Source organism: Eretmochelys imbricata, chromosome 6 (genome assembly GCF_965152235.1).
Source record: "Eretmochelys imbricata isolate rEreImb1 chromosome 6, rEreImb1.hap1, whole genome shotgun sequence".
NCBI lineage: Eukaryota > Metazoa > Chordata > Testudines > Cheloniidae > Eretmochelys > Eretmochelys imbricata.
This window is the reverse complement of record NC_135577.1, coordinates 130,836,257-130,856,908: the sequence shown is the minus strand read 5'-3', so window position 1 is coordinate 130,856,908 and position 20,652 is coordinate 130,836,257. Positions and strand designations below refer to the sequence as shown.

Here is a 20,652-nt window from a genome sequence, read left to right as displayed (position 1 = left end):
ATTGCTAGACCAGACCAATGGTCCTTCTAATCCAGAATCTTGCCTCCAACAGCAGGCAGTGCCAGACAATCTGGAGGAAGGTGTAAAACCTTCATCACAGACAATCATGCCGTGACCTGCACATGCCTGCACATGGGCGGAGGTTCTTCCTAATCTCAGGCAGAGTAGTTTTTTACACCCTGAAACATGAATTTATTTCTGTTTTAAGTGGTTTTTTTTAATCCTAAAATAACTCTAGTCATTCTTATTATTCACAGAAGTGTCAAATCCTACTCAGGTTTCAGAGTGGTAGCCATGCTAGTCTATATCAGCAAAAACAACAAGGAGTCCTTGTGGCACCTTAGAAACTAACACATTTATTTGGGCATAAGCTTTCGTGGGCTAAAACCCACTTCATCAGATGCATGGAGTGGAAAATACTGTAGAGAGGTATAAATATACAGCATATGAAAAGATGGGAGTTACCTTACCAAGTCAGGGGTCAGTGCTAACGAGCCAATTCAATTAAGGTGGAATGGGCTATTCTCAACAGTTGACAAGAAGGGAGGAAAAATCACTTTTGTAGTGCTAATGAGTTCCATGTAATCAAGGTAGCCCATTTCAAACAGTTGACAAGAAGGTGCGAGTATCAGCAGGGGGAAAATTAGTTTTTGTAGTGACCCATCCACTCCCAGTCTTTATTCAGGCTTAATTTGGTGGTTCTTGGCTTCATCAATGCCTTGTGGCAATGAGTACCACAAGTTAATTTCCCTGTAAATTTTAAGTGTTAGTTTTTATTTTTTTAACATCCCCTTCCTATTGTATTTGGAGGGAGCAAATGGTAGTTCCCACTTTATCTCATTCATTAGTTTGTGTGCTTCTATTATGTCACCTCTTATTCACCTGCTCCTTCAACTAAACAGTCCTGAGCTCTCTAAATTTTCCTCATGTGAAAAATCTTTCACACTTAGAAACATTAGCACATTCAACTGAAGAATTAAAAAATCTAATTTCTGTGGGGTTTTTATACAACATATATCGTTTACTTTTTGCATATCAACTCCCACAACAAAAGTAAGTGAATTTTTATTTTGTTTCTAGTCATTTTAAATTTCTAGCTTTCCAGCACTGGCACAATGCTGTAATATGTTTGAGCTGCAAACCCTGTAAAAAAACAGGAGACTCATGTTCAAGAAAAATTGGTTTAAATCAAAATTTAAAGGTTTTGCATAACTTATTTTACCAAAACCTACATTGTCTGTGTTTTTCATTTCATTTTTTTTTAATTTTTTTATTTTTTTTTAGGTGTACAGGATTGTATTGTCTGGAGAAATACTCAAAAGTTCACGGTCTTTTTTTTTTTTTTTAAGTCTGAAAAAGACAAAGTTCAAAATTTAAGAAACAGATAAGGACTGAAAATGAAACATGAAAAACTTGAACCAGAACAGTCTAAGCACATATTAAAGACACACTAGTGTAATTGGTACGTCTTACTCTACCTTGACTGAGAAGTAATCAAAGCGATGCTAAGCTAATCTAAATACTCAAGTCTAATACATTGCTTAAAAGTCCAGGTAAATTACTGTTTTTTGTTACCAAGCATAACTGCTTGCCTGTGTAGTTTCTGTAGTTCTCTCTCAGTCCAGTCTTCAGTTGCACCTGGAAAAGACTCCAAGGAATTCTGCACCTCTCTCTTGTCAGATTCCTTTGACTTCACCGCTGAAGACTTTGTACTGTTGGTAATCTTGCAGTCAGGTTTTTTGGCAGATACTTTTGATTTCTTTTCTTTTATTTGAAATTCTCTATCCCAGTCTTCTGTCTCGGTTTCTGACTCAAACACATATGTTGGAGGGTTAATACTCGCTTTTCTTGTGTTTAGTATGCTGTCAATCAAAGGGGCACTGCTGGACCCACCAGCAGGAGCCTTCGCTTTAGGTTCCACTTCTGATTGTTTCTTCTGGTCAGACAGCTCTATCCTTAACTGTCTGTTGTGAGAGGAAGTGGCTGCAGAATTTTCTGTTTTTCTTTGCTCCGAGGATTTTTTCTTTGTATCGCTCTGTGAACTCTTAGCATCGGAGGAAGATTTATAATTATGAATCTCTCTTTCCAAAGAGGGTTTTGTTTTCCTTTTGATAGACAGAGGGATATCTTCATTGGAGTCTTCCTCATCCTTGCTTGAGGATTCTTCCGTAGACAGTTTGTCTTGGCAAAACTGTTTCAGTGACCTTAGAGAATACCTGCAACTCTTTAGCTCTCTGCTTGAGTTTGTTTTGCAATTTCTGGTCTCAATTCCATATTTTGAAATATTTTGCTCTGCATTTTTTTCTGCAGTCTGGCTATTATATGTTAGGTTATTTTGATACAGCTTTTTATGCTTCAAGGGTGTCAACACAACAGTCCTTTTATCAATATTATTAAGTTCAGCTTCAGTGTCACTTTCATCAGGATCTGAAATAAAACGTCTAGGGTCTCTTTTGTCACTGGATCGAATTTCTTTTTTGAAATTTGCTCTCTTCTCATAGATTTTTCCTAAAAGAAAAAAATATTATATACAGGTTTTCACATACACCAAAACACGTTTTACATGTGATGTAGCATTGCACACTGTTAAACAACTATACCTTACACCCCGTACAGCAGCTACATTGAACCCCTTGTACAATTGTTAAAGCTGGATGCTCAGTTCCACTTCTACTGGCAGAATCCAGTGGAACAGGATTGAGGCCAGCAGCAACTCCCCAGTGTGCAAATCCCTTGACTCCACAGAAGCCTCTCCATCAGACTAACAGGAGATTAGGGTTCCAGAGGTCAGGAGGGTGTCCATCAGTTCATGCTGGGCTAGGAAGTAGCTGCCTTAAGAAGACAGCTTTCCTCCCAAACATATAGAAATAATATTGTAAGACCAGTGGGAATTAGTGCCGCTAAGCAGCATTAACTCTGACTCTGTACTATCCTGTCCCAAACATGAGAAAGATATGGCACAGGCAAGCTGCAGTCACCTTGCATGGACATCCCTTCCAGGTGGTGGAAGAGTCAATTGCCCAGCATTTGAAGGCTATGGTGCGACCTCATATTTAACATGAGCATTAATTGAAAATTCCACCAGGTGAATATGACAAACTTTTCTGGGCTCTCTGGTCCATCTCGGGGGCTATGCCTTGGGAAGGTACAATGTAGTCCTATGGGCCCAATTATGCAATCTTGCATATACTTCAATTTACTGAGACTCCACTGAGAAGGCTTATATTTTCAAAACCCTTCTGGAAAGTCAGATGCTACCTAGTATATGTGTGAGGCAGTATGGTCCAGCAGTCAGGACACTTGAATGAGGAGGCAGGAGACCTAGGCTCTTTCTGGTTCTGCCACTGACCTGCTGCAGGACCCTGGTCAAGATACTTAACTTTTCTGTCTTAAATATCATCCCCATTTTAAAGGGGGAAACTGATTTTCCTTTGTGAAATACTCAGATCTATGGATGAAAAGCACTAGATAAGAGTTAAATATCAGTTATGTTGGAAGACGTTTTCATGCTAATAATTTACTGTGTATTGCACAGATTAAAGAGAAACATGGAATTTTTTTCCCCCAATCTACACCATAAACACATTTCCCCATCTTTATACTTTTCAGTTAGGTACAGTAAGAAATCTATAGAATAGCCTCACTGCATATTTCATGCTCATGGAAGTGAGCAGTAAAAATATATTTCAAGTTTAATTTAAACAACCTACTTATCAGAAAATAGATACAGTTCAATTATTAAGATTTTTATGGTTAAGAGGCTTGGGAAGAGGTGTTAATAAGTAAGGCTTGAGTGGTACCATGTATCAAAGAACGTGGAAGTTCCTTTTTTTCTTGGAAGAAAACTTAACTTCATGCTCAAACAAAAAATTGAAAAAGTACAAATTTCCAGCAGTCATAGTAAATGTAGAAAAAGTCACAGGCTCATTTTTTTTATTTTAAAGAAGACTGATAAGTGAGGAAGAGAGGCCTGGAGCGGGGTGTGTGCCTGAGATTGAGCCCACACCGCACTCATCCTGGGCAGCGGCGGCTCCTGTTCCCCACAGAGCTGGACTCAACTCCCTACTCCAGGTGGTGCAGCCTAGTGCACAGGTTGATAGCACCGCTCAGGTTCCGTAGGAACACAGGAGTCACCACTCCCAGGGTTGAATAGGGGGAGAACTCACTCTCTCCCCACCAGGCCTTCCCCTCTTCATGGGTGCTTTATTAAAATCAGACAGAGAAATCATGGTGTCTGTGACTTTTCCACTGCTGTGACAAACTTGCAGCTCTAGTCATAAACAAGTGCAAGATTGTATGTCATCCTGATCCCTGAAAGCCCGTTCAAATCCACCTTGCTTACACAAGTCAACCTACTTGTAACAAATAAAGCAAGCAGGATTTGAACCCCAAAAATCTCAGCCACCAAATAAGCTGACAGTCTGTTCTAGATCACAGAGGACACGTTGCACTCATTACATCTCTCTCTTCAAGTTCTTGTATCAGGACATGATATTTCAATTGAGAAGAATCCTTCTCCCTCAACTGCTTAGGGACACATTCTGCTCCCTGAAGTCAATGGGAGCCCTCAGGTCATTACAGAAGCAGAACTGGTCCATTAGGAAGTAGTTCCATTTAAAAACGCCAACACCCTTCTGCTCACAACAATGGGGGGGGGGGGGGGGGGTGGCGCGCGCGCAGGCAGGTCTGGCCAGGAACAGGGCTCCTCACACAAAACAAATCTGCTAGGTTTCAGTTAAGTGTACCCAATTAATAGAATCCATCCGAACTGATGAGTAAATTAAGACTATCAAAACCACAAAGAGAATCTTGAAGAGTTAATTCCAACATAAAGGAACTGAACAAACATGGAACATAAAGTCAACAGAAAATGCTCAATACTCAATCTAAATAATTCAGCTACATGAGTTTTATTTTGGATAAGACCCAGCCAAAATAAAATACTCCCTTCACGCAATAAAGAATTCTATAAGAGAGGCTCTAGTTGTTTCAAAAAGGACACTAACTTTTGTTTTTAACTTAGTTTTATGGGTTTACTGTATATTTCCCAAAAGACTTAAAAGTTGATGATCGAGTGTACTTTTTCCTATTCACGCAGGCTACTTACTTTCTGCACGTCACTCAGTTTGAAAAGTGAAGCTAGACTGATGAACTTTTGTTTGTTTCTTTCCTTTTTCAGTTGTCACACACTGACAACTCCAAGTCTTATGTGTTCAGATTCACAGCATAGTGTAGCAGAAATTTTAATCAACCTGTTTCCATTTCAATTTATGACAGATAACAAATCTGTCTATTCATGAAGTTTGTATCCCTTCTCTATTTTCATACCACCTATCTATCTTTTGGGCATAAAACTAGTGGACAGTGTTGCTTTAATTATTAAAAAAATCAACTGGCAATCAAGATAGATGAAAAAAGTTCTTAGCATCTAGCATCAACACCATCGTAGTGGTTTTGTTATAGGCCCACATTTAATAGACTATCTTCCCCATTTACAATTACTTCGGGGGGGAAATGCACTTCGTAGCTTGCAAACACATGGCCATTCTTACCTTCAGATTGGCTTTTAGTTTTTCCTTCACTTGTCTCTGTTGTATCCTCTCTGTTGTTCTTTGGAGAGCTGGAAATAGTTTTCTTTTTGGCTTGTTTATTACTACTACATACCTTGAAAAAGAAGAAAATAAATGTGTCTGCCAGAGATTCTACACATCAGCTATAGTAAAACCAGTATGGAACAAGCAGCTGTAAATTCTTTGTGTTGCGCTCTAAGATGGAGGGGTGGAGGTGTTAGTAATAAACTATATGGCACAGTATTTTGCTATACTGCATCAGTAGTATTTTGTAAATGTTGACGCTCATACAAATTCCACATGGGACATCACAGTGAGACCAAAATAGAAGATCAGGTTTCCTTTAATTTATAGGACCACTGTAACTAAGAAAGTGAGTCTCAAACTGAGGTCCATGGAGCCATTTATATCATGTTGGTAAAGCAGCAATGTATAGTCAAGCAATGGCACCCGCTAGCTATTACAGCAAAGTCCAGTCCTCTTAAGGTTTCCAGAGGCTTTTTAGATCAATTAAGCTTAAAAAAACCCCAAAACAAAAAACCATAACAGCAGCCCCATTTAAGCCCATGCACAACTCAGAAATAACAGCATCTTCCTTTCACTTAAATTCAACCATAATCAAATTTGCCCAGTGTGTTAGAATTAGCCCACAGTTCCAAACACAAAAGACTGATCCAAACTGCAAAGTGACCAGGGAAGATCAGACCAGAAAGAGCTACAGGAGAAGAGAGAACATTTGGTCCTAATGAAAGTGAAGTCCTCCACCCACTGAGGAAATTAAATTAAACAGCACAGATAAAAAATGTTGATACCTACTGCACTGGCATGAGTTTATTTTCACCTTCTCTGTTTAGTGCTGTCCTAATATTACATTTTTAATATAACCAATATAGTTGTGGAATGAGCATTGTGAGGTTGCAAAGGAATCTCTCTCAGGTGCTTATATGGCACCCATTACCATAGTATGAGAGCGCCTCAGAATCTGATGTATTTGTGACTGGTTCCTTCCAGGGTGCCAGGTGGAACTGAGGTACCACTGAGCCCTGACACACCAGCCTGGGCTCCCTCTCACACTGTGCTGCTGTGACAAGCTCCAAAGCCCTCCAGCCTGCACTTTCACCAGCATTCACACAGGTAGGTACACACCCAACTGAAGTTACATGCAGACTCTCTAACCACCAGCTTCCCAGCCTAGGACCCCAGAGCAGTACCGTCCTGCCCTGCTCAGCTCAAATCTGGCCAGAGTATGGGTTTAATACCTGGTCCGCCTCTCCCTCAATGTAAAGAGAGCAATGCACACTTGTGGTAATCAAGCAGAGATTTTCCCCCAAGCACTCCAGTGAAAGCTCACTGGTTTGGATTAGAACATAAAATAAATGTATTAACTACAAAAGATAGGTTTTAATTGATTGTAAGTGATAGCAAACAGATCACCTAGCTAATAAAAACTGCAAAGTAAGCTTAATATACTAGATAGATTTGATATGAATAGCAGATTCTCACCCTAACTGATGGTACATGCAGACTTGTAGGTTCTTAAGGCACAAGCTACACTTGCTTTGCAGCTTGGAATCCGCGGATGCTTCATACACAGGCTAGAAATCCCTTTAGCCTGGGTCCAGCACTTCCCCCAGTTCAGTCTTTGTTCCTCAAGTGTTTCCAGGGGTGGTCTTTTGTGGGAAGTGAAGAACCCCAGATGATGTCACTCCCTGTCTTATATAACTCTAGCATATGGCAGGAACCCTTTGTCTCAAAGCTTTGGCTCCCAGACCAATTTGTGGAAAAATACTGATATCCCAAGATGGAGTCCAGAATTATGTGGCCTGGTCACATGTCCTTGTAGAGTCATAGCAGCCATTACTTACATGCTGTCTGGAGAGTTCTCAGGAAGACTCATCCAGTGGGGGATAAGCTTCTCTTAAGGCCTGTTGGTCTTCCTAATGGCCCCTTACCCTGAATAGGCCCTTTACAACCAGCTATTTAGAGTAGTGGGTGTTACCCAGGTATAAACTACATTTGAAGTACAGATACATAGTCAGTATTTATAACTTCAGATACAAAAGTGATACACGCATGCAAATAGAATAATCATATTCAGCAATTCATAACTTTTCCCATGACACCTCACATGACTTATCTTGTATAAAATGCATCATAATTATGCCATAATCATATCATAATAGAACTATGAAGAATATGGGGTACACTGTCACAGTATTTATCCTCACAACACCCCTCTGAGATAGCACAGCCCTTTTATCCCCATTTTACTAATGGAGAACCGAGGCACAGAGGAACCCAGGGCCAGATGTTCAAAAGGGATTTCAGGTGCCTACAGAGGCAGATATCTGGCTCTTTAGGCACTTGAAAATCCAGCCCTCAATAACTTGCCCAGGTAATACAAGGAGTCTGTGGCAGATCAGCAAATTAAACCCACATCTCCCAAGTTCCAAGCTAGAATGCTCACCACTGAACCATCCTTATCCTCAAGAGTATTGGTTGATCATAGGATGACTATGAGCCACCAATGTGATAAGGCCGTGAAAAAAGCTAATGCGGTCTTGGGATGCATCAGAAGAGGTATTTCCAGTAGGGATAAGGAGGTTTTAGTACCATTATACAAGGCACTGGTGAGACCTCACCTGGAATACTGTGTGCAGTTCTGGTCTCTCATGTTTAAGAAGGATGAATTCAAACTGGAACAGGTACAGAGAAGGGCTACTAGGATGATCCGAGGAATGGAAAACTTGTCTTATGAAAGGAGACTCAAGGAGCTTGGCTTGTGTAGCCTAACTAAAAGAAGGTTGAGGGGAGATATGATTGCTCTCTACGAATATACCAGAGGGATAAATACCGGAGAGGGAGAGGAATTATTTAAGCTCAGTATCAACGTGGACACAAGAACAAATGTATATATACTGGCCACCAGGAAATTTAGACTAGAAATTAGATGAAGGTTTCTAACTATCAGAGGAGTGAAGTTTTGGAATAGCCTTCCAAGGGAAGCAGTGGGGGCAAAAGATCTATCTGGCTTTAAGATTAAACTCGATAAGTTTATGGAGGAGATGGTATGATGGGATAACATGGTTTTGGTAATTAAATATTCATGGTAAATAGGCCCAATGGCCTGTGATGGGATATTAGATGGGGTGGGATCTGAGTTACCCAGGAAAGAATTTTCTGTAGTATCTGACTGATGAACCTTGCCCATATGCTCAGGGTTCAGCTGATCGCCATATTTGGGGTCGGGAAGGAATTTTCCTCCAGGGCAGATTGGAAGAGGCCCTGGAGGTTGTTTGCCTTCCTCTGTAGCATGGGGCACGGGTCACTTGCTGGAGGATTCTCTGCTCCTTGAAGTCTTTAAACTACGATTTGAGGACTTCAGTAGCACAGATATAGGTGTGAGGTTTTTTGCAGGAGTGGTGGGTGAGATTCTGTGGCCTGCATTGTGCAGGAGGTCAGACTAGATGATCATAACGGTCCCTTCTGACCTAAATATCTATGAAAAAAAAAGTGATCCTTCCAAAGTAGTCCACACAGAAAGAAGTTCAGAAACTACTGAATTAAAAGGGTGTGGCATACAAAAGTCATCTTAACTTAGATACTTTTTAAACAAGTATAGAACAATAAGGTAATAACATGCAGAAAAGTCTTACAATACTCAAGTAGTTTTTTCCACCCTCTTCTATAGTAACATTTAGTTTACGATCAACAAACTCTCGTTGTCCACACCAGTAATGCAATGGTGGTTTAATGCGCCGACCACTACGGCTGTAACTTGCATCTGGATCTTTTTGCACAGAATTGCGTTTGGGTGTCATATCTACACACACACACACACAAAAAAAAAAATCTTGTTAGCAGCAGCACAGTTTTGAGTTTTGTTTTTTTAAAAACATCAGAATACTATTTTACTTTTAAAATAACCTTTAGTAAGATCTTACAGGCATAAACCAACGTTTGCAAGTTCAGAGCGGCCATCCTGGGTCAGACTAAAGGTCCATCTAGCTCAGTATCCTGTCGTCCAACAGTGGACGATGCCAGGTGCCCCAGAGGGAATGAACAGAAAAGGTAATCATCAAGTGATTCATCCTGTCTCCCATTCCCTGCTTCTGGCAAACAGAGGCGAGGGACACCATTCCTGCCCATCCTGGCTAATAACCATTGATGGACCTATCCTCCATGAATTTATCTAGTTCTTTTTTTTAACCCTGTTATAGTCTTGGCCTTCACAACATCCTCTTGCAAAGAGTTCCACAGTTTGTCTGTGTGAAAAAATACTTCCTTTTGTTTGTTTTAAACCTGCTCCCTATTGATTTCATTTGGTGACCCCTAGTTCTTGTGTTATGAGAGGTAAATAACACTTCCTTATGTACTTTCGCCACACGTGTCATGATTTTGTAGACCTCTATCATATCCCCCTGTCGTCATCTCTTTTCTAAGCTGGAAAGTCCCAGTCTTATTAGTCTCTCCTCACATAGAAACTGTTCCATACCCCTAAAATAATTTTTGTTGGCCTTTCTGAACCTTTTCCAATTCCAATATATCTTTTTTGAGATTCGACAACCACATCTGCACGCAGTATTCAAGATGTGAGTGTACCAGGCATTTATATAGAGGCAATATGATATTTTCTGTCTTGTTATCTATCCCTTACTTAATGATTCACAACATTCTGTTAGTGCAGCAGCAGTCAAAAAAGCTAAGTGGATTTTTCAGAGAACTATCTACGCCTCCAAGATCTTTCTTAAGTTGTTACAGCTAATTTAGACCCCATCATTTTATATGTATAGTTGGGATTATGTTTTCCAATGTGCCTTTGCATTTATCAACATTGAATTTCATCTGCTGTTTTGTTGCCCAGTCACCCAGTTTTGTATTGATTTTCATGCAAATGATGCTCACACAAAACAAAAGTGAATATCTAAATCAAGAAATTACCATTCTTACTTTTAAAAGCAGACAAGTCAAAGACCCATGTAACTTAGTGTGATTAAAGTATTACAGTAATTTTTGCCCCCCACAGCAACCAAATTTATGCTCTGAAGTCTTTTGACTTTGTGACATAGTTCAGAGAGTAATGATACACAGAGATCATATAGGAAGGTGGTGATAAGTGGAATTAGACAAAGAAAAGTTTAGACTCTGAATCTATTCCCAAGTATACAATCAGTTGGAAGCACACTGGAAAGAGTACAAATGTGCAGATGATACAAAAATGAAGAAGTCTGGATAAAGAGATAATGAATAATTAAATCTGATGAAAGCCATTTTGGAGCATCAGATCACAAGGATATTCAGAACTGACAGAGGTGCAAAGAGCAATTAAGATATGGTGCCCCTAGAATTAGGAAAACTAGAAGAGTTTGTACTAAGAAAGAGAAGTGGATAAGAGGAAACAATGTACAGTGTTATAAAAATGTCAACATTTCAGAGAAAACCTGAATGTCATAACTGTTCATATGGTGTAGTTGTAGCCATACCAGTCCCAGATTATTAGGAGACACAAGGTGGGTGAGGTAATATCTTTTACTGGACCAACTAAAAGATATTACCCCACCCACCTCATGTGTCCATGCATTAAGGGAGATAAAGAGAAATAGTTTAAAGGAGAGAATTTGGAATGGCTGTGAACAACAGGAATTGCAAATATACTCATTTTATAAAGGGGAGTAAAATAAAAACTTACAAGGAAATTACCCCCTCGCAACCTTTCATTCCACGTATGTGAGTGCATCACATAACCTCTTTGGACCAAATTCAAACTTAGCCTAAGTTATTCTACACAAACCAATGTTGATAGATCATTCCTCACAAACTGTGGGTTAAATTTATCCCTTCATGTTCCAATATTTTAATAGAACATTGAGCTTCACTGTGAGAAAGAAATGCCACTACAATTGAAAAAAAAACAACTTCATGCTGTGACTATTCTAAAAATGAGAAATGTTAAGAAGCAGTCAGTTATTTAACCATTTACATTACCATCAATTTTGAACAAAAAAAGGGGGGGGGGGGTGGAGGTGGGGTAGTACTCACATCTGTTATCATTCAGTGCTACTTCATAAGTGGTGTTTTGTGTTCTAGATTGTTTTTTTAAGTCTCCTGTTACCGCCTCTTCTTCCAACATATCCACTTCCACAGAACTGATTTTTTCATTGCCAGCCTCGTCAGTATCTTGTTCTTTCCTAATTTTTTGAAGTTTAAGAAAAAAAAAAAAGAAACCAAAATCTGTCACTGCTTAATATTGCTTAGTTGTTATTAAAGAACTTCAGCTGAAATACTATTGTACACCATTCAAACACAGAAAACTCACAAATGAAAAGCATTGTACATGGTTCTTCCCCGTCCCCACACCAGTGTATTAATGCAGCTGCACTGATTCAAACCCCTAATGTAAATAAACTACGCCAGAAGCCAAGCCAGTGCAAGTCCTCCGGTATTAGTGCAATTGGTGTACTGGTAGCACCACTGTAGCTAAATCAGTGTAGCTGCACTAGTTTCTCTCTCACTTACACACACACACACACACACACACACACACACGACAAAGCCTGCTAAACTTTATTTTCCAGTTAACACATTGGTTACTAAGAATTTGCTTAGAACTTAGTCTAAATACATATCTACTGAACCTCAGTTGTTTTACATATTTTTTAAAAACAAATATTCACTCTACACTATTAAGTTAGCACTGAACAAAATAAAGGCCTACCAAAAGTTACCTCTTTAGTTCCCCAAGAAAATTCTCAACATATTGTTTCCATTGTTTTGGAAATCCAAATGTAAACTTCTTGATGAATTTGTATGGAAATCCTGTTTGAAACAGAGGAGAGCGTTAATAATGGCTAAAATTTTAACAGCATACTCTACTTTCTACTGCATTTCGTCCCCTTTCACAGTAAGAAAGAATGATATTTGAATAGTGAATTTGGTTCACTGACAGCAATACATAAGTTGTAGTACATTACATGTGACAGTAGAACCTCAAAGATAAAAAACACCAGAGTTATGGACTTACTGGTCAACCGGACACCCTGTGAAACCACAAGTCCTCAATCAGGCAGCAGCACAGACCAAAACACCCCTCACAAATACTGTACTGACTTGGGGCTTTATTCACTGGAGGGTTGGGTCTGCAGCCGTGGGCGGGGGGAGGTTCAAGGCGAACTTGGGGCTTCTGACCCTCAGGAGCACCAGGGCTCTGAGCTTAAACCCTGCAGTTTTGTACCAAGCTTCAGCCCTGAGGGGGGTGCTATGGCTCTAGCTACAAAGGGAGCACCGGTTTCGGCCTCAGCGCTCCCCCTGTAGCCAAAGCCCTGATCCCTGGCACCCACCCCCGGAGCCTTGGCCCCCTCTCCCACCACCCTGCGGCTGTAGCCCTGAGTGCCCCCCACTGCCCAAGCGCCCCCTCCCCCTTACCCTGTGGCTGCATCTGTGAGCACCCCTCCACTGCCCAGGGACCTCCTCCCCACCCCCTGCGACTGCAGCCCCGAGGCCCCCCACCACCACCCAACCCAGAGCCCTAGCCGCCCTCCCTCCCATCCTGCGGCTGCAGCCCCGAGCCATCCCCCACTCCGGAGCCCTTGCACCCCCATTTCAGAGTTATGGACAACCTCCATTCCCAAGGTATCTGTAACTTTGAGGTTCTACTGTATATAGAAAAAAGAACAGTCGTCAATTCCTTTGCCCCCTCCCTCCCCCCCCCCCCCCCAAAGAAAAAGAAATAGACATGTAGTCAATTATGTCTGTGACTTTTAATTAATTCCCTGAAGGGCAAACTGCTAAGCTGAATACTGAAAATACTGCCGTAGGAATGGGTGAAAGTCCATTTAATTTAAAGCTACTTTGCATGCAGCTGGCAGCACGCTGGATTTAGTGTTTCGAAATGGGTTGGAGGTTAGGGACGTAATCACTGCATCCATGACATAGGATAACCATTACACTTTTTCAGTTGTCCATGACTGTTCATGCAGTGGCTAGTAAATGCTGTCTTCCCTCAAGTCACCCTAACAGGCCATTGGCATACAGAAGACTTGTGATGGATGAAGTGAACGGAAGAATGACTAGAGCACTAGGGGCCGAGATCCCCACCTGAGTTCAATCAACTGGAATATAAAGACATTTAAAGACAATTGTTGGGGCTCTTTCATAGCATTTGCATAGCTATGTATAGTTGAACCATTTCTGATAGTGTGGCTAATCTGAGCTGTCTCCATTTGGACATGGAGTAGAGCTTCTCTCACTGCACTTCCAAAGAATGTCATAGATTTTTAAGGCCAGAAGGGGCCATTAGATCTCCTAGTATGGCCTACTGTATATATCACAGGCCAAAGAATTTCACCCAGTTACCCCCTTATGGAGCCTGATAACTTCTGTCTGACTGAAGCTTATCTTCCAGAAAGCGATCCAGTCTTGATTTGAAAACATGCTTTGGTCAGTTCCACTGATGCTGTAGAAGTTACCAGTGTCAATAAGAGAGTGGGTTTGATTTGGGGTTAGCTGGCTGAGGTTTAACATGGACAAGGCAGAGATTACACCGTTGGGAAGGAGTAGCATTAGATAAAGTGGTGTATGCTCCACTAATTGAAAGTGTGTGGCCACTATTTGTGAATCAGGTTTACAATTCAGGGGGTTTATTAGGCCATGGCTGCTATTAGATTCTCAGAAAGAAACTGTAGATCAAGGAGTGCATTTTTCCTCATCTGTACTCAGTGAGGGAATTTTATTTTATTTTTTTTTAATAAAGGATTTGGACCTTTTCATGCTTATCTGAGCCTTTGTCTCCTCTGTAATATTCTCTGCTTGGGGCCTCAAGAACATTCTGAGAAGCTGAAGCTAGTACAGCAACTTGCTTATTAAGTAGAACTTTATTCTACTGAAACACACTGCAGCTGTGGGCTTCTGAGTGGAATTCAAAGTGCTGGCATAGACCTTTAAAGCCGTAAATGGCTTAGGTCCAGGTTACCTAACAGGCTACGTTTCTCCCCAAGCCATACTGCCATCTTGATATACGAAGAAGAAGGGGCTTTTGGCAGGACACTCTCAATGAGGTGTCTAACTTCAGAATTCACTCCTCACCCAAGCCTGCCACTGCCCACATTTCTTATCCTCCTGCACATGCTGAAATTTCAAATGAGATTCCTTACCTTCTTTTCTCATAGAAACAGAGTTTATATTTCCTTGTAACAAGTAGATACGGCCAGATATTGTTTTAACTTGATTCGATGCCATGCGTTCCACAATTGCATTACTATGCCAGTACAGTTCTTTCATATCTCTGAAGAGACAGAATAAATAGAAATAAGTTTTTCATTTTCTTTAGGGAAAATTATTAACACTGCAGTTTCAAGTTCCAACAATGAGAATACCAAGATTCTGTATCAGACTGGTGTTTAAATATTTTCATTAATGATCTGGAAAAGGGAATGAACAGAGAAGCATCAAGATCTGCAGTAATACAAAATTATGGCCCAATCCAACTCCCACTGAAGTCAACAGAAGCCTTTCCATTGACTTGAATGGGTACTGGATTCAGGCCCTTATTTAGCAGAGTCAAGATTCTGAAAGACTGAGGAACTCCAGAGGGATCTAACAAAGTTAAGTGAATTGGGAGTGCAGTGGAAGAAATTTAATATTGATATCACGGAATACAAGAGCACAGTTAACTGGAGTAAAAAATGGATTAGGTGTTTACCAGGTATGGGTAATGAAGACATCCACAGTTATGTAAGACAGAATAAAAGATAAGGAACATAAACTGTCACACATAGAACCAGATCCTGGACAGGTTGTAGGTATTAAGGGCACAGGAGAGGGCTGCTGGTTATTGTTTTCATAGTCACACCTGAATCAAGATATTGATGCACAGTAAGCTGGAAGGGCATATCAAGTCCAGTTCTGCTCAATATCTTTATCAGTGATTTTGATAATGGCATAGAGAATACACTTATAAAGTTTGCAGACCATACCAAGCTGGGAGGGGTTGCAAGTGCTTTGGAGGATAGGATTAAAATTCAAAATGATCTGAAGAAACTGGAGAAATGGTCTGAAGTAAATAGGATGAAATTCAATAAGGACAAATGCGAAGTACTCCACTTAGGAAAGAACAATCAGTTGTACCTATACAAAATGGGAAATGACTGCCTAGGAAGGAGTACTGTGGAAAAGGATCTTGAGGTCACAGTGGATCACAAGCTAAATGAGTCAACAGTGTAACGCTGTTGCAAAAAACGCAAACATCATTCTGGGCTGTATTAGCAGGAGTATTGTAAGCAAGATGCAAGTAGTAATTCTTCTGCTCTACTCCGCGCTGATATGGCCTCAACTGGAGCATTGCAGTTCAGAGCCCTACATTTCAGGAAAGATGTGGACAAATTGGAGAAAGTCCAGAGAAGAGCAACAAAAATGACTAAAGGTCTGAAAAACATGACCTATGAGGGAAGGTTGGAAAAAAAATTGGGTTTGTTTAGGATGGAGAAGAGAAGATAGAGGGGACATAACAGTTTTCAAGTACATAATAAGTTGTTACAAGGAGGAGGCAGAAAATTGTTCTCCTTAACCTCTGAGGATAGGACAAGAAGCAATGGGCTTAAATTGCAGCAAGGGAGGTTTAGGTTGGACATTAGGAAAATCTTCCTAACTGTCAGGGTAGTTAAGCACTGGAATAAATTGCCTAGGGAGGTTCTGGAATCTCCATCACTGTCTAATGTGCTCTTAAAAAAATCTCCAAACACCTGTCAGGGAAGGTAGAGATCAGAGGTGGGCAAACTACGGCCCGGGGGGGGCGGGGGGGGGAGCTTCCAGCCCTCCACATGTTTTAATCCAGCCCTCAAGCTCCTGCCAGGGAGTAGCGTCAGGGGCTTGCCACACTCCGCACGGCTTCCAGAAGCAGCAGCATGTCCCCCCTCCAGCTCCTATGCGTAGGGGTAGTCAGGAGGCTCTGCACACTGCCCCTGCAACTCCCACTGGCCAGGAACTGTGGCCAATGGGACCTGCTGGGTGATGCCTGCGGACAGGGCCTCCATGTAGGAGCTGAAGCGGGGACATGCTGCTGCTTCCGGGAGCTGCTTGAGGTAAGCGCTGCCCGGAGCCTGCACCCCCATCCTGTGCTCCAACCCCCTGCCGCAGCCCTGATTCCGCTCCAACCCACCAAACCCCTCAGTCCCAGTCCGAAGCACCCTCCTGCACTCCCAACCCCTCATCCCAAACCCCACCCCAGAGCCAGCACCCCCAGCCAGAGCCCTCACCCCATCCCAACCCCCAATTTCATGAGCATTCATGGCCCACCATACAATTTCCAAATCCAGATGTGGCCTTCAGGCCAAAAAGTTTGCACACCCCTGGTCTAGATAATACTTAGTCCTGTCTTGAGTGCAGGGGACTGGACCTGACCTTCTGAGGGCCCTTCCAGTCCTACAATTCTATGATAGACTGGACAGCTAGTCCTTGAAATCTTTAAGTTACTTAGCTGAAGTGCTCCCTTCCCTCAACACAGCAGAGTGTACTTGGTATTTGCTGAATGAAGCTCTACGCTATCTTCTCACCAGCTGTGCACGTGGCTCTTTTAGACTTAACAGCACTAGGTCCATCCCCCAAACTCTCTCTGGTAAGTGGAGGGAGGCAGAAGTTGGTGGGGGGGGGGGGCATGGTCAGCAGCAGTGGTAGCCCTATGTAATGGTTAAACTGAGGCAGACTAGTCTTTGGTGCACGTGATTCTTTCCAGATCCACTCAATAGTCCTAAGTGGAGATGCCAGGATGGTGCATATTTGTGAAGTTGAGATACAGAAATGAGAATAAAAAAAAACTATGTTTTATGCCACAGAAATGTGCAACTTTGATGAAGGAAAAAAAATCACTTACCTCCGTTTTCCTTCTACACACACAGCAGTATTGTTGTTGATAACCTTAATCCTCCACTCACTTAGACAGATTTTTGACTAAGATAAAGAAAAACAGCATTATAGGTACACTTAATATGCCAATTATACAGCCATTAAAATAAAAAGCAAACTAACTATCCTTTAACCAGTAACTTTTAAGAAAACAAAAGCTTTATAATGTTTGTTTAAAACCAAGAATCTACATATGTTAACAGTAGATCAACAAACTGAATACTCAGGAGATGAAAAAGTGACCAATACATTAATTCCACTGAATGCATCCGATGAAGTGAGCTGTAGCTCACGAAAGCTTATGCTTAAATAAGTTTGTTAGTCTCTAAGATGCCACAAGTACTCCTTTTCTTTTTACATTAATTTGCTATTTTCAGTGCGGGTGGAATTTGCTATTTCCAGGTAAAGTTGAAAACAGATGCCTCAAAATATTAAGCAACTGAAAAATATGCACATGTTTGACAGTAATTTAAAAATGAAAGTTAAAAAACCCAAATATTTAAAAAAGTTAGGGGAGTTAGATTCCAAAACTTCTAGGCAATTAAAATCTGGAAACTCTTAAAGGTTCCAACACCAACTCTTCCCCCGCACCTGTAATCCCTTATTGTTGGGAGAAATCCAATAGTTGACACATGGAAGAGTTAAAGTGCTTCCAGTTGTATTTACTGATTATATTATAGTCAAAACGCACAGCACACGGAGTATCAGTAAACTCTCAGTGCATGCCTCAGGTGCAGACAATGGACCTGACAGCCTACTAAAGACAGACCTTCAAGTGCCTTATTGCTTTTGGAAACTGGCCTTGTAATTTTATATTGAACATTATACAAACACGCGTGTGCACACAAGATCTGGAGAGTTTTATGAACTATATCATTCCATTATGAAAATTGTATTTATTAAAAATTCCTCTAACACTTAAATGAACTAACTATACACCTTTTCTTTATTATTTCTTTTCCTGCCTGATGTAATGGATTTAGGGGGTTTTGCCTTTTAAAATGTTAGACTTTGACCATAATCATAAAATCTGATGCACTAATGCAGACCTCTGGGCTAAGAGTCCCACACAGGACTTGATTCCTTTGGCTGCAAAAGCAGTTTAAAAAAAAAAAAGTGTAGTGGTGTCTGTCCCAGATCCCTTGCCTGTAATGTCTATCCCCCATCTCTCTCTTTCAAAGTTTTTGTCTCCATCCACTTAGAATGTTCTGTTTAATATTAATAGATATTAAAATAAAGAAAGCTGGGAATAAATACCAATGTTTGGTTGAGAGTTTTGTTAAAAAAAAGTGTAAAAAGTGTTATTTCTGTTTCTTTCTATCACCATTTTTAAGCTTAAACAGGTTTGATCAACCAAAACAGGATCACATGAGGCCCAATCTCTGATCATATAGTTAGACTGACAGCCTGCAAGTTTTCCAAAGGACACATATGAAGCTTATGAATTCCACAGTATAGATACATATTTATACTTCTATATTGCTATATATGACAAAAAACTAAACAAATACCACTACCTGTAGCAAATCTGAAGGTATTTTTCAATACAAAATCCTTCCACAAAGGAACAAACTTTCCCACCTGTTTATTTTTATTGCCATCATTTTTATCTATGTGAGATGAGCCTGAGGGGGCCGTACAATCTCCTTCTTTTGGTTTTTGTTTTCTTGGTATGTGGACCTTTGGAGAAGAAAACATAATACTACAGAAGCACTGTGTGGGTCTCTGAGGGTCAGTCTCTGATTTCTTCTCTACTCTTTGAGCTGTTTTCCAGGTGCTCTCTTGTAATAGTCTTCCTTCTCGATGAGGACTGGCATATATTGTTTCTCCACTGCCATACCTTTCTGCTAACTGAACCCCAGTTTTAGAAGGGTCGGAGTTTGCGTTCACAGTATCAATCATGGTATTTTGAGACATTTCATCATCAGCATCAATTGGCTCCACAAGAAAAACATCATCCTGACTGTTGCTGGTATTGTTAACCGTACATTCTCCATTAAAGTTACTGACTTGTTTGGCAAAATCAGATTTGATTAACGGCTTGTTCACGATTGTTGAAGAAATGCTTTGCTTGATTTGGTTTGACAATGCAGGATCTACCCAATTAAAAAAAACAAAAATAAATTCAGGCAAAGTAACTCATGTTATTCCAAAAAAAAGTAAACCTGCATTCATAAAACCAGAAATCCGATTCTATTACAATGAATCGTGACAGGTTTCAGAGTAGCAGCCATGTTAGTCTGTATTTGCAAAAAGAAAAGGAGTACCTGTGGCACCTTAGAGACTAACAAATTCTTTGAGCATAAGCTTTCGTGAGCTCACGAAAGCTTATGCTCAAAGAATTTGTTAGTCTCTAAGGTGCCACAGGTACTCCTTTTCTTTTTAAAAAATCTTGAGTAGAAACTATAGCTTCCCCTCCACCCCCAATCAGCTGGCACAATAATTTCCACATACCCCAAGACCAGCAACTCAGCTGCATGAGCTGCAAGTAAGACTTCTGCTGCTAAAGTCCACTTCAACCTTCCTCACCTGCTGTCCTTACCAAACTGCTCCTAAGCTGGTAGTGATAAAGTGACGAACACAGAAGTCTTAAATTTGTATGCAGAAGTATAGAGAGGCTCCAAGAACTTTTGTCTGCCCACAAAGACCTGAAGAAGAGCTCTGTGTGGCTCAAAAACTTGTCTCTCACACCAACAGAAGTTGGTCCTATAAGAGATATTACCTCATCCGTTTGTCCACACAGAGGCAGAATTTGGAGAGACAAAACAGATGGAAATTTACATAGTACTGCTAGTAGGGAGAAGTTTATATAGTAGGGAGAAGATAATACCAAGAAGATAATACCAAGCTCCACAATTGGAATCAGATGTCATGAGCAGTCATTTTATAAAAGAGACAAGATAAATGATACACCCTACACCCCCACCCATCTCAAAATGAAGGACTGGTACAAATCTAGACAAACGTCCAGTGCAGGGGTTCTCAGCCTTTTTCTTTTGATAAAGAAAATGATACACCCTCCCTCCCATCCATGCCAAAAAAATTCCACGGCCTGCCTGTTTTTCTGCATAGCCAGTAGATTAAAAATCAGGGACAACATTAGGGGATACCGAGCAGAGCAATTGCCTGGGGCCCCACAAAGTTAAGTTGCTTGTCTTCAGCTTCAACCCCGAGTGGTGAGGCAATG

General features: G+C 40.8%; 2 protein-coding genes across 2 annotated transcripts in view; one reads left to right on the top strand and one right to left on the bottom strand.

Annotated features, from left to right (window-relative positions):
• LOC144266587 (uncharacterized) overlaps window positions 1–20,652 on the top strand; it is a 52,399-nt gene that overhangs the window by 16,663 nt on the left and 15,084 nt on the right. Inside the window, exon 3 of the mRNA XM_077820018.1 lies at window positions 6,582–6,704. The gene's annotated coding sequence lies outside the window, so the exon portion shown is untranslated. The remainder of the gene's footprint in view (window positions 1–6,581; window positions 6,705–20,652) is intronic.
• Window positions 1–20,652, bottom strand: part of MIS18BP1 (MIS18 binding protein 1) — a 33,357-nt gene that overhangs the window by 9,264 nt on the left and 3,441 nt on the right. Inside the window, exons 3-10 of the mRNA XM_077819715.1 lie at window positions 19,047–19,561; window positions 17,434–17,510; window positions 14,720–14,850; window positions 12,296–12,386; window positions 11,610–11,758; window positions 9,227–9,393; window positions 5,553–5,664; window positions 1,593–2,508 (exon numbers count right to left, since the gene is read on the bottom strand). Of these exons, the coding sequence (XP_077675841.1) occupies window positions 1,593–2,508; window positions 5,553–5,664; window positions 9,227–9,393; window positions 11,610–11,758; window positions 12,296–12,386; window positions 14,720–14,850; window positions 17,434–17,510; window positions 19,047–19,561 (2,158 nt within the window). The remainder of the gene's footprint in view (window positions 1–1,592; window positions 2,509–5,552; window positions 5,665–9,226; window positions 9,394–11,609; window positions 11,759–12,295; window positions 12,387–14,719; window positions 14,851–17,433; window positions 17,511–19,046; window positions 19,562–20,652) is intronic.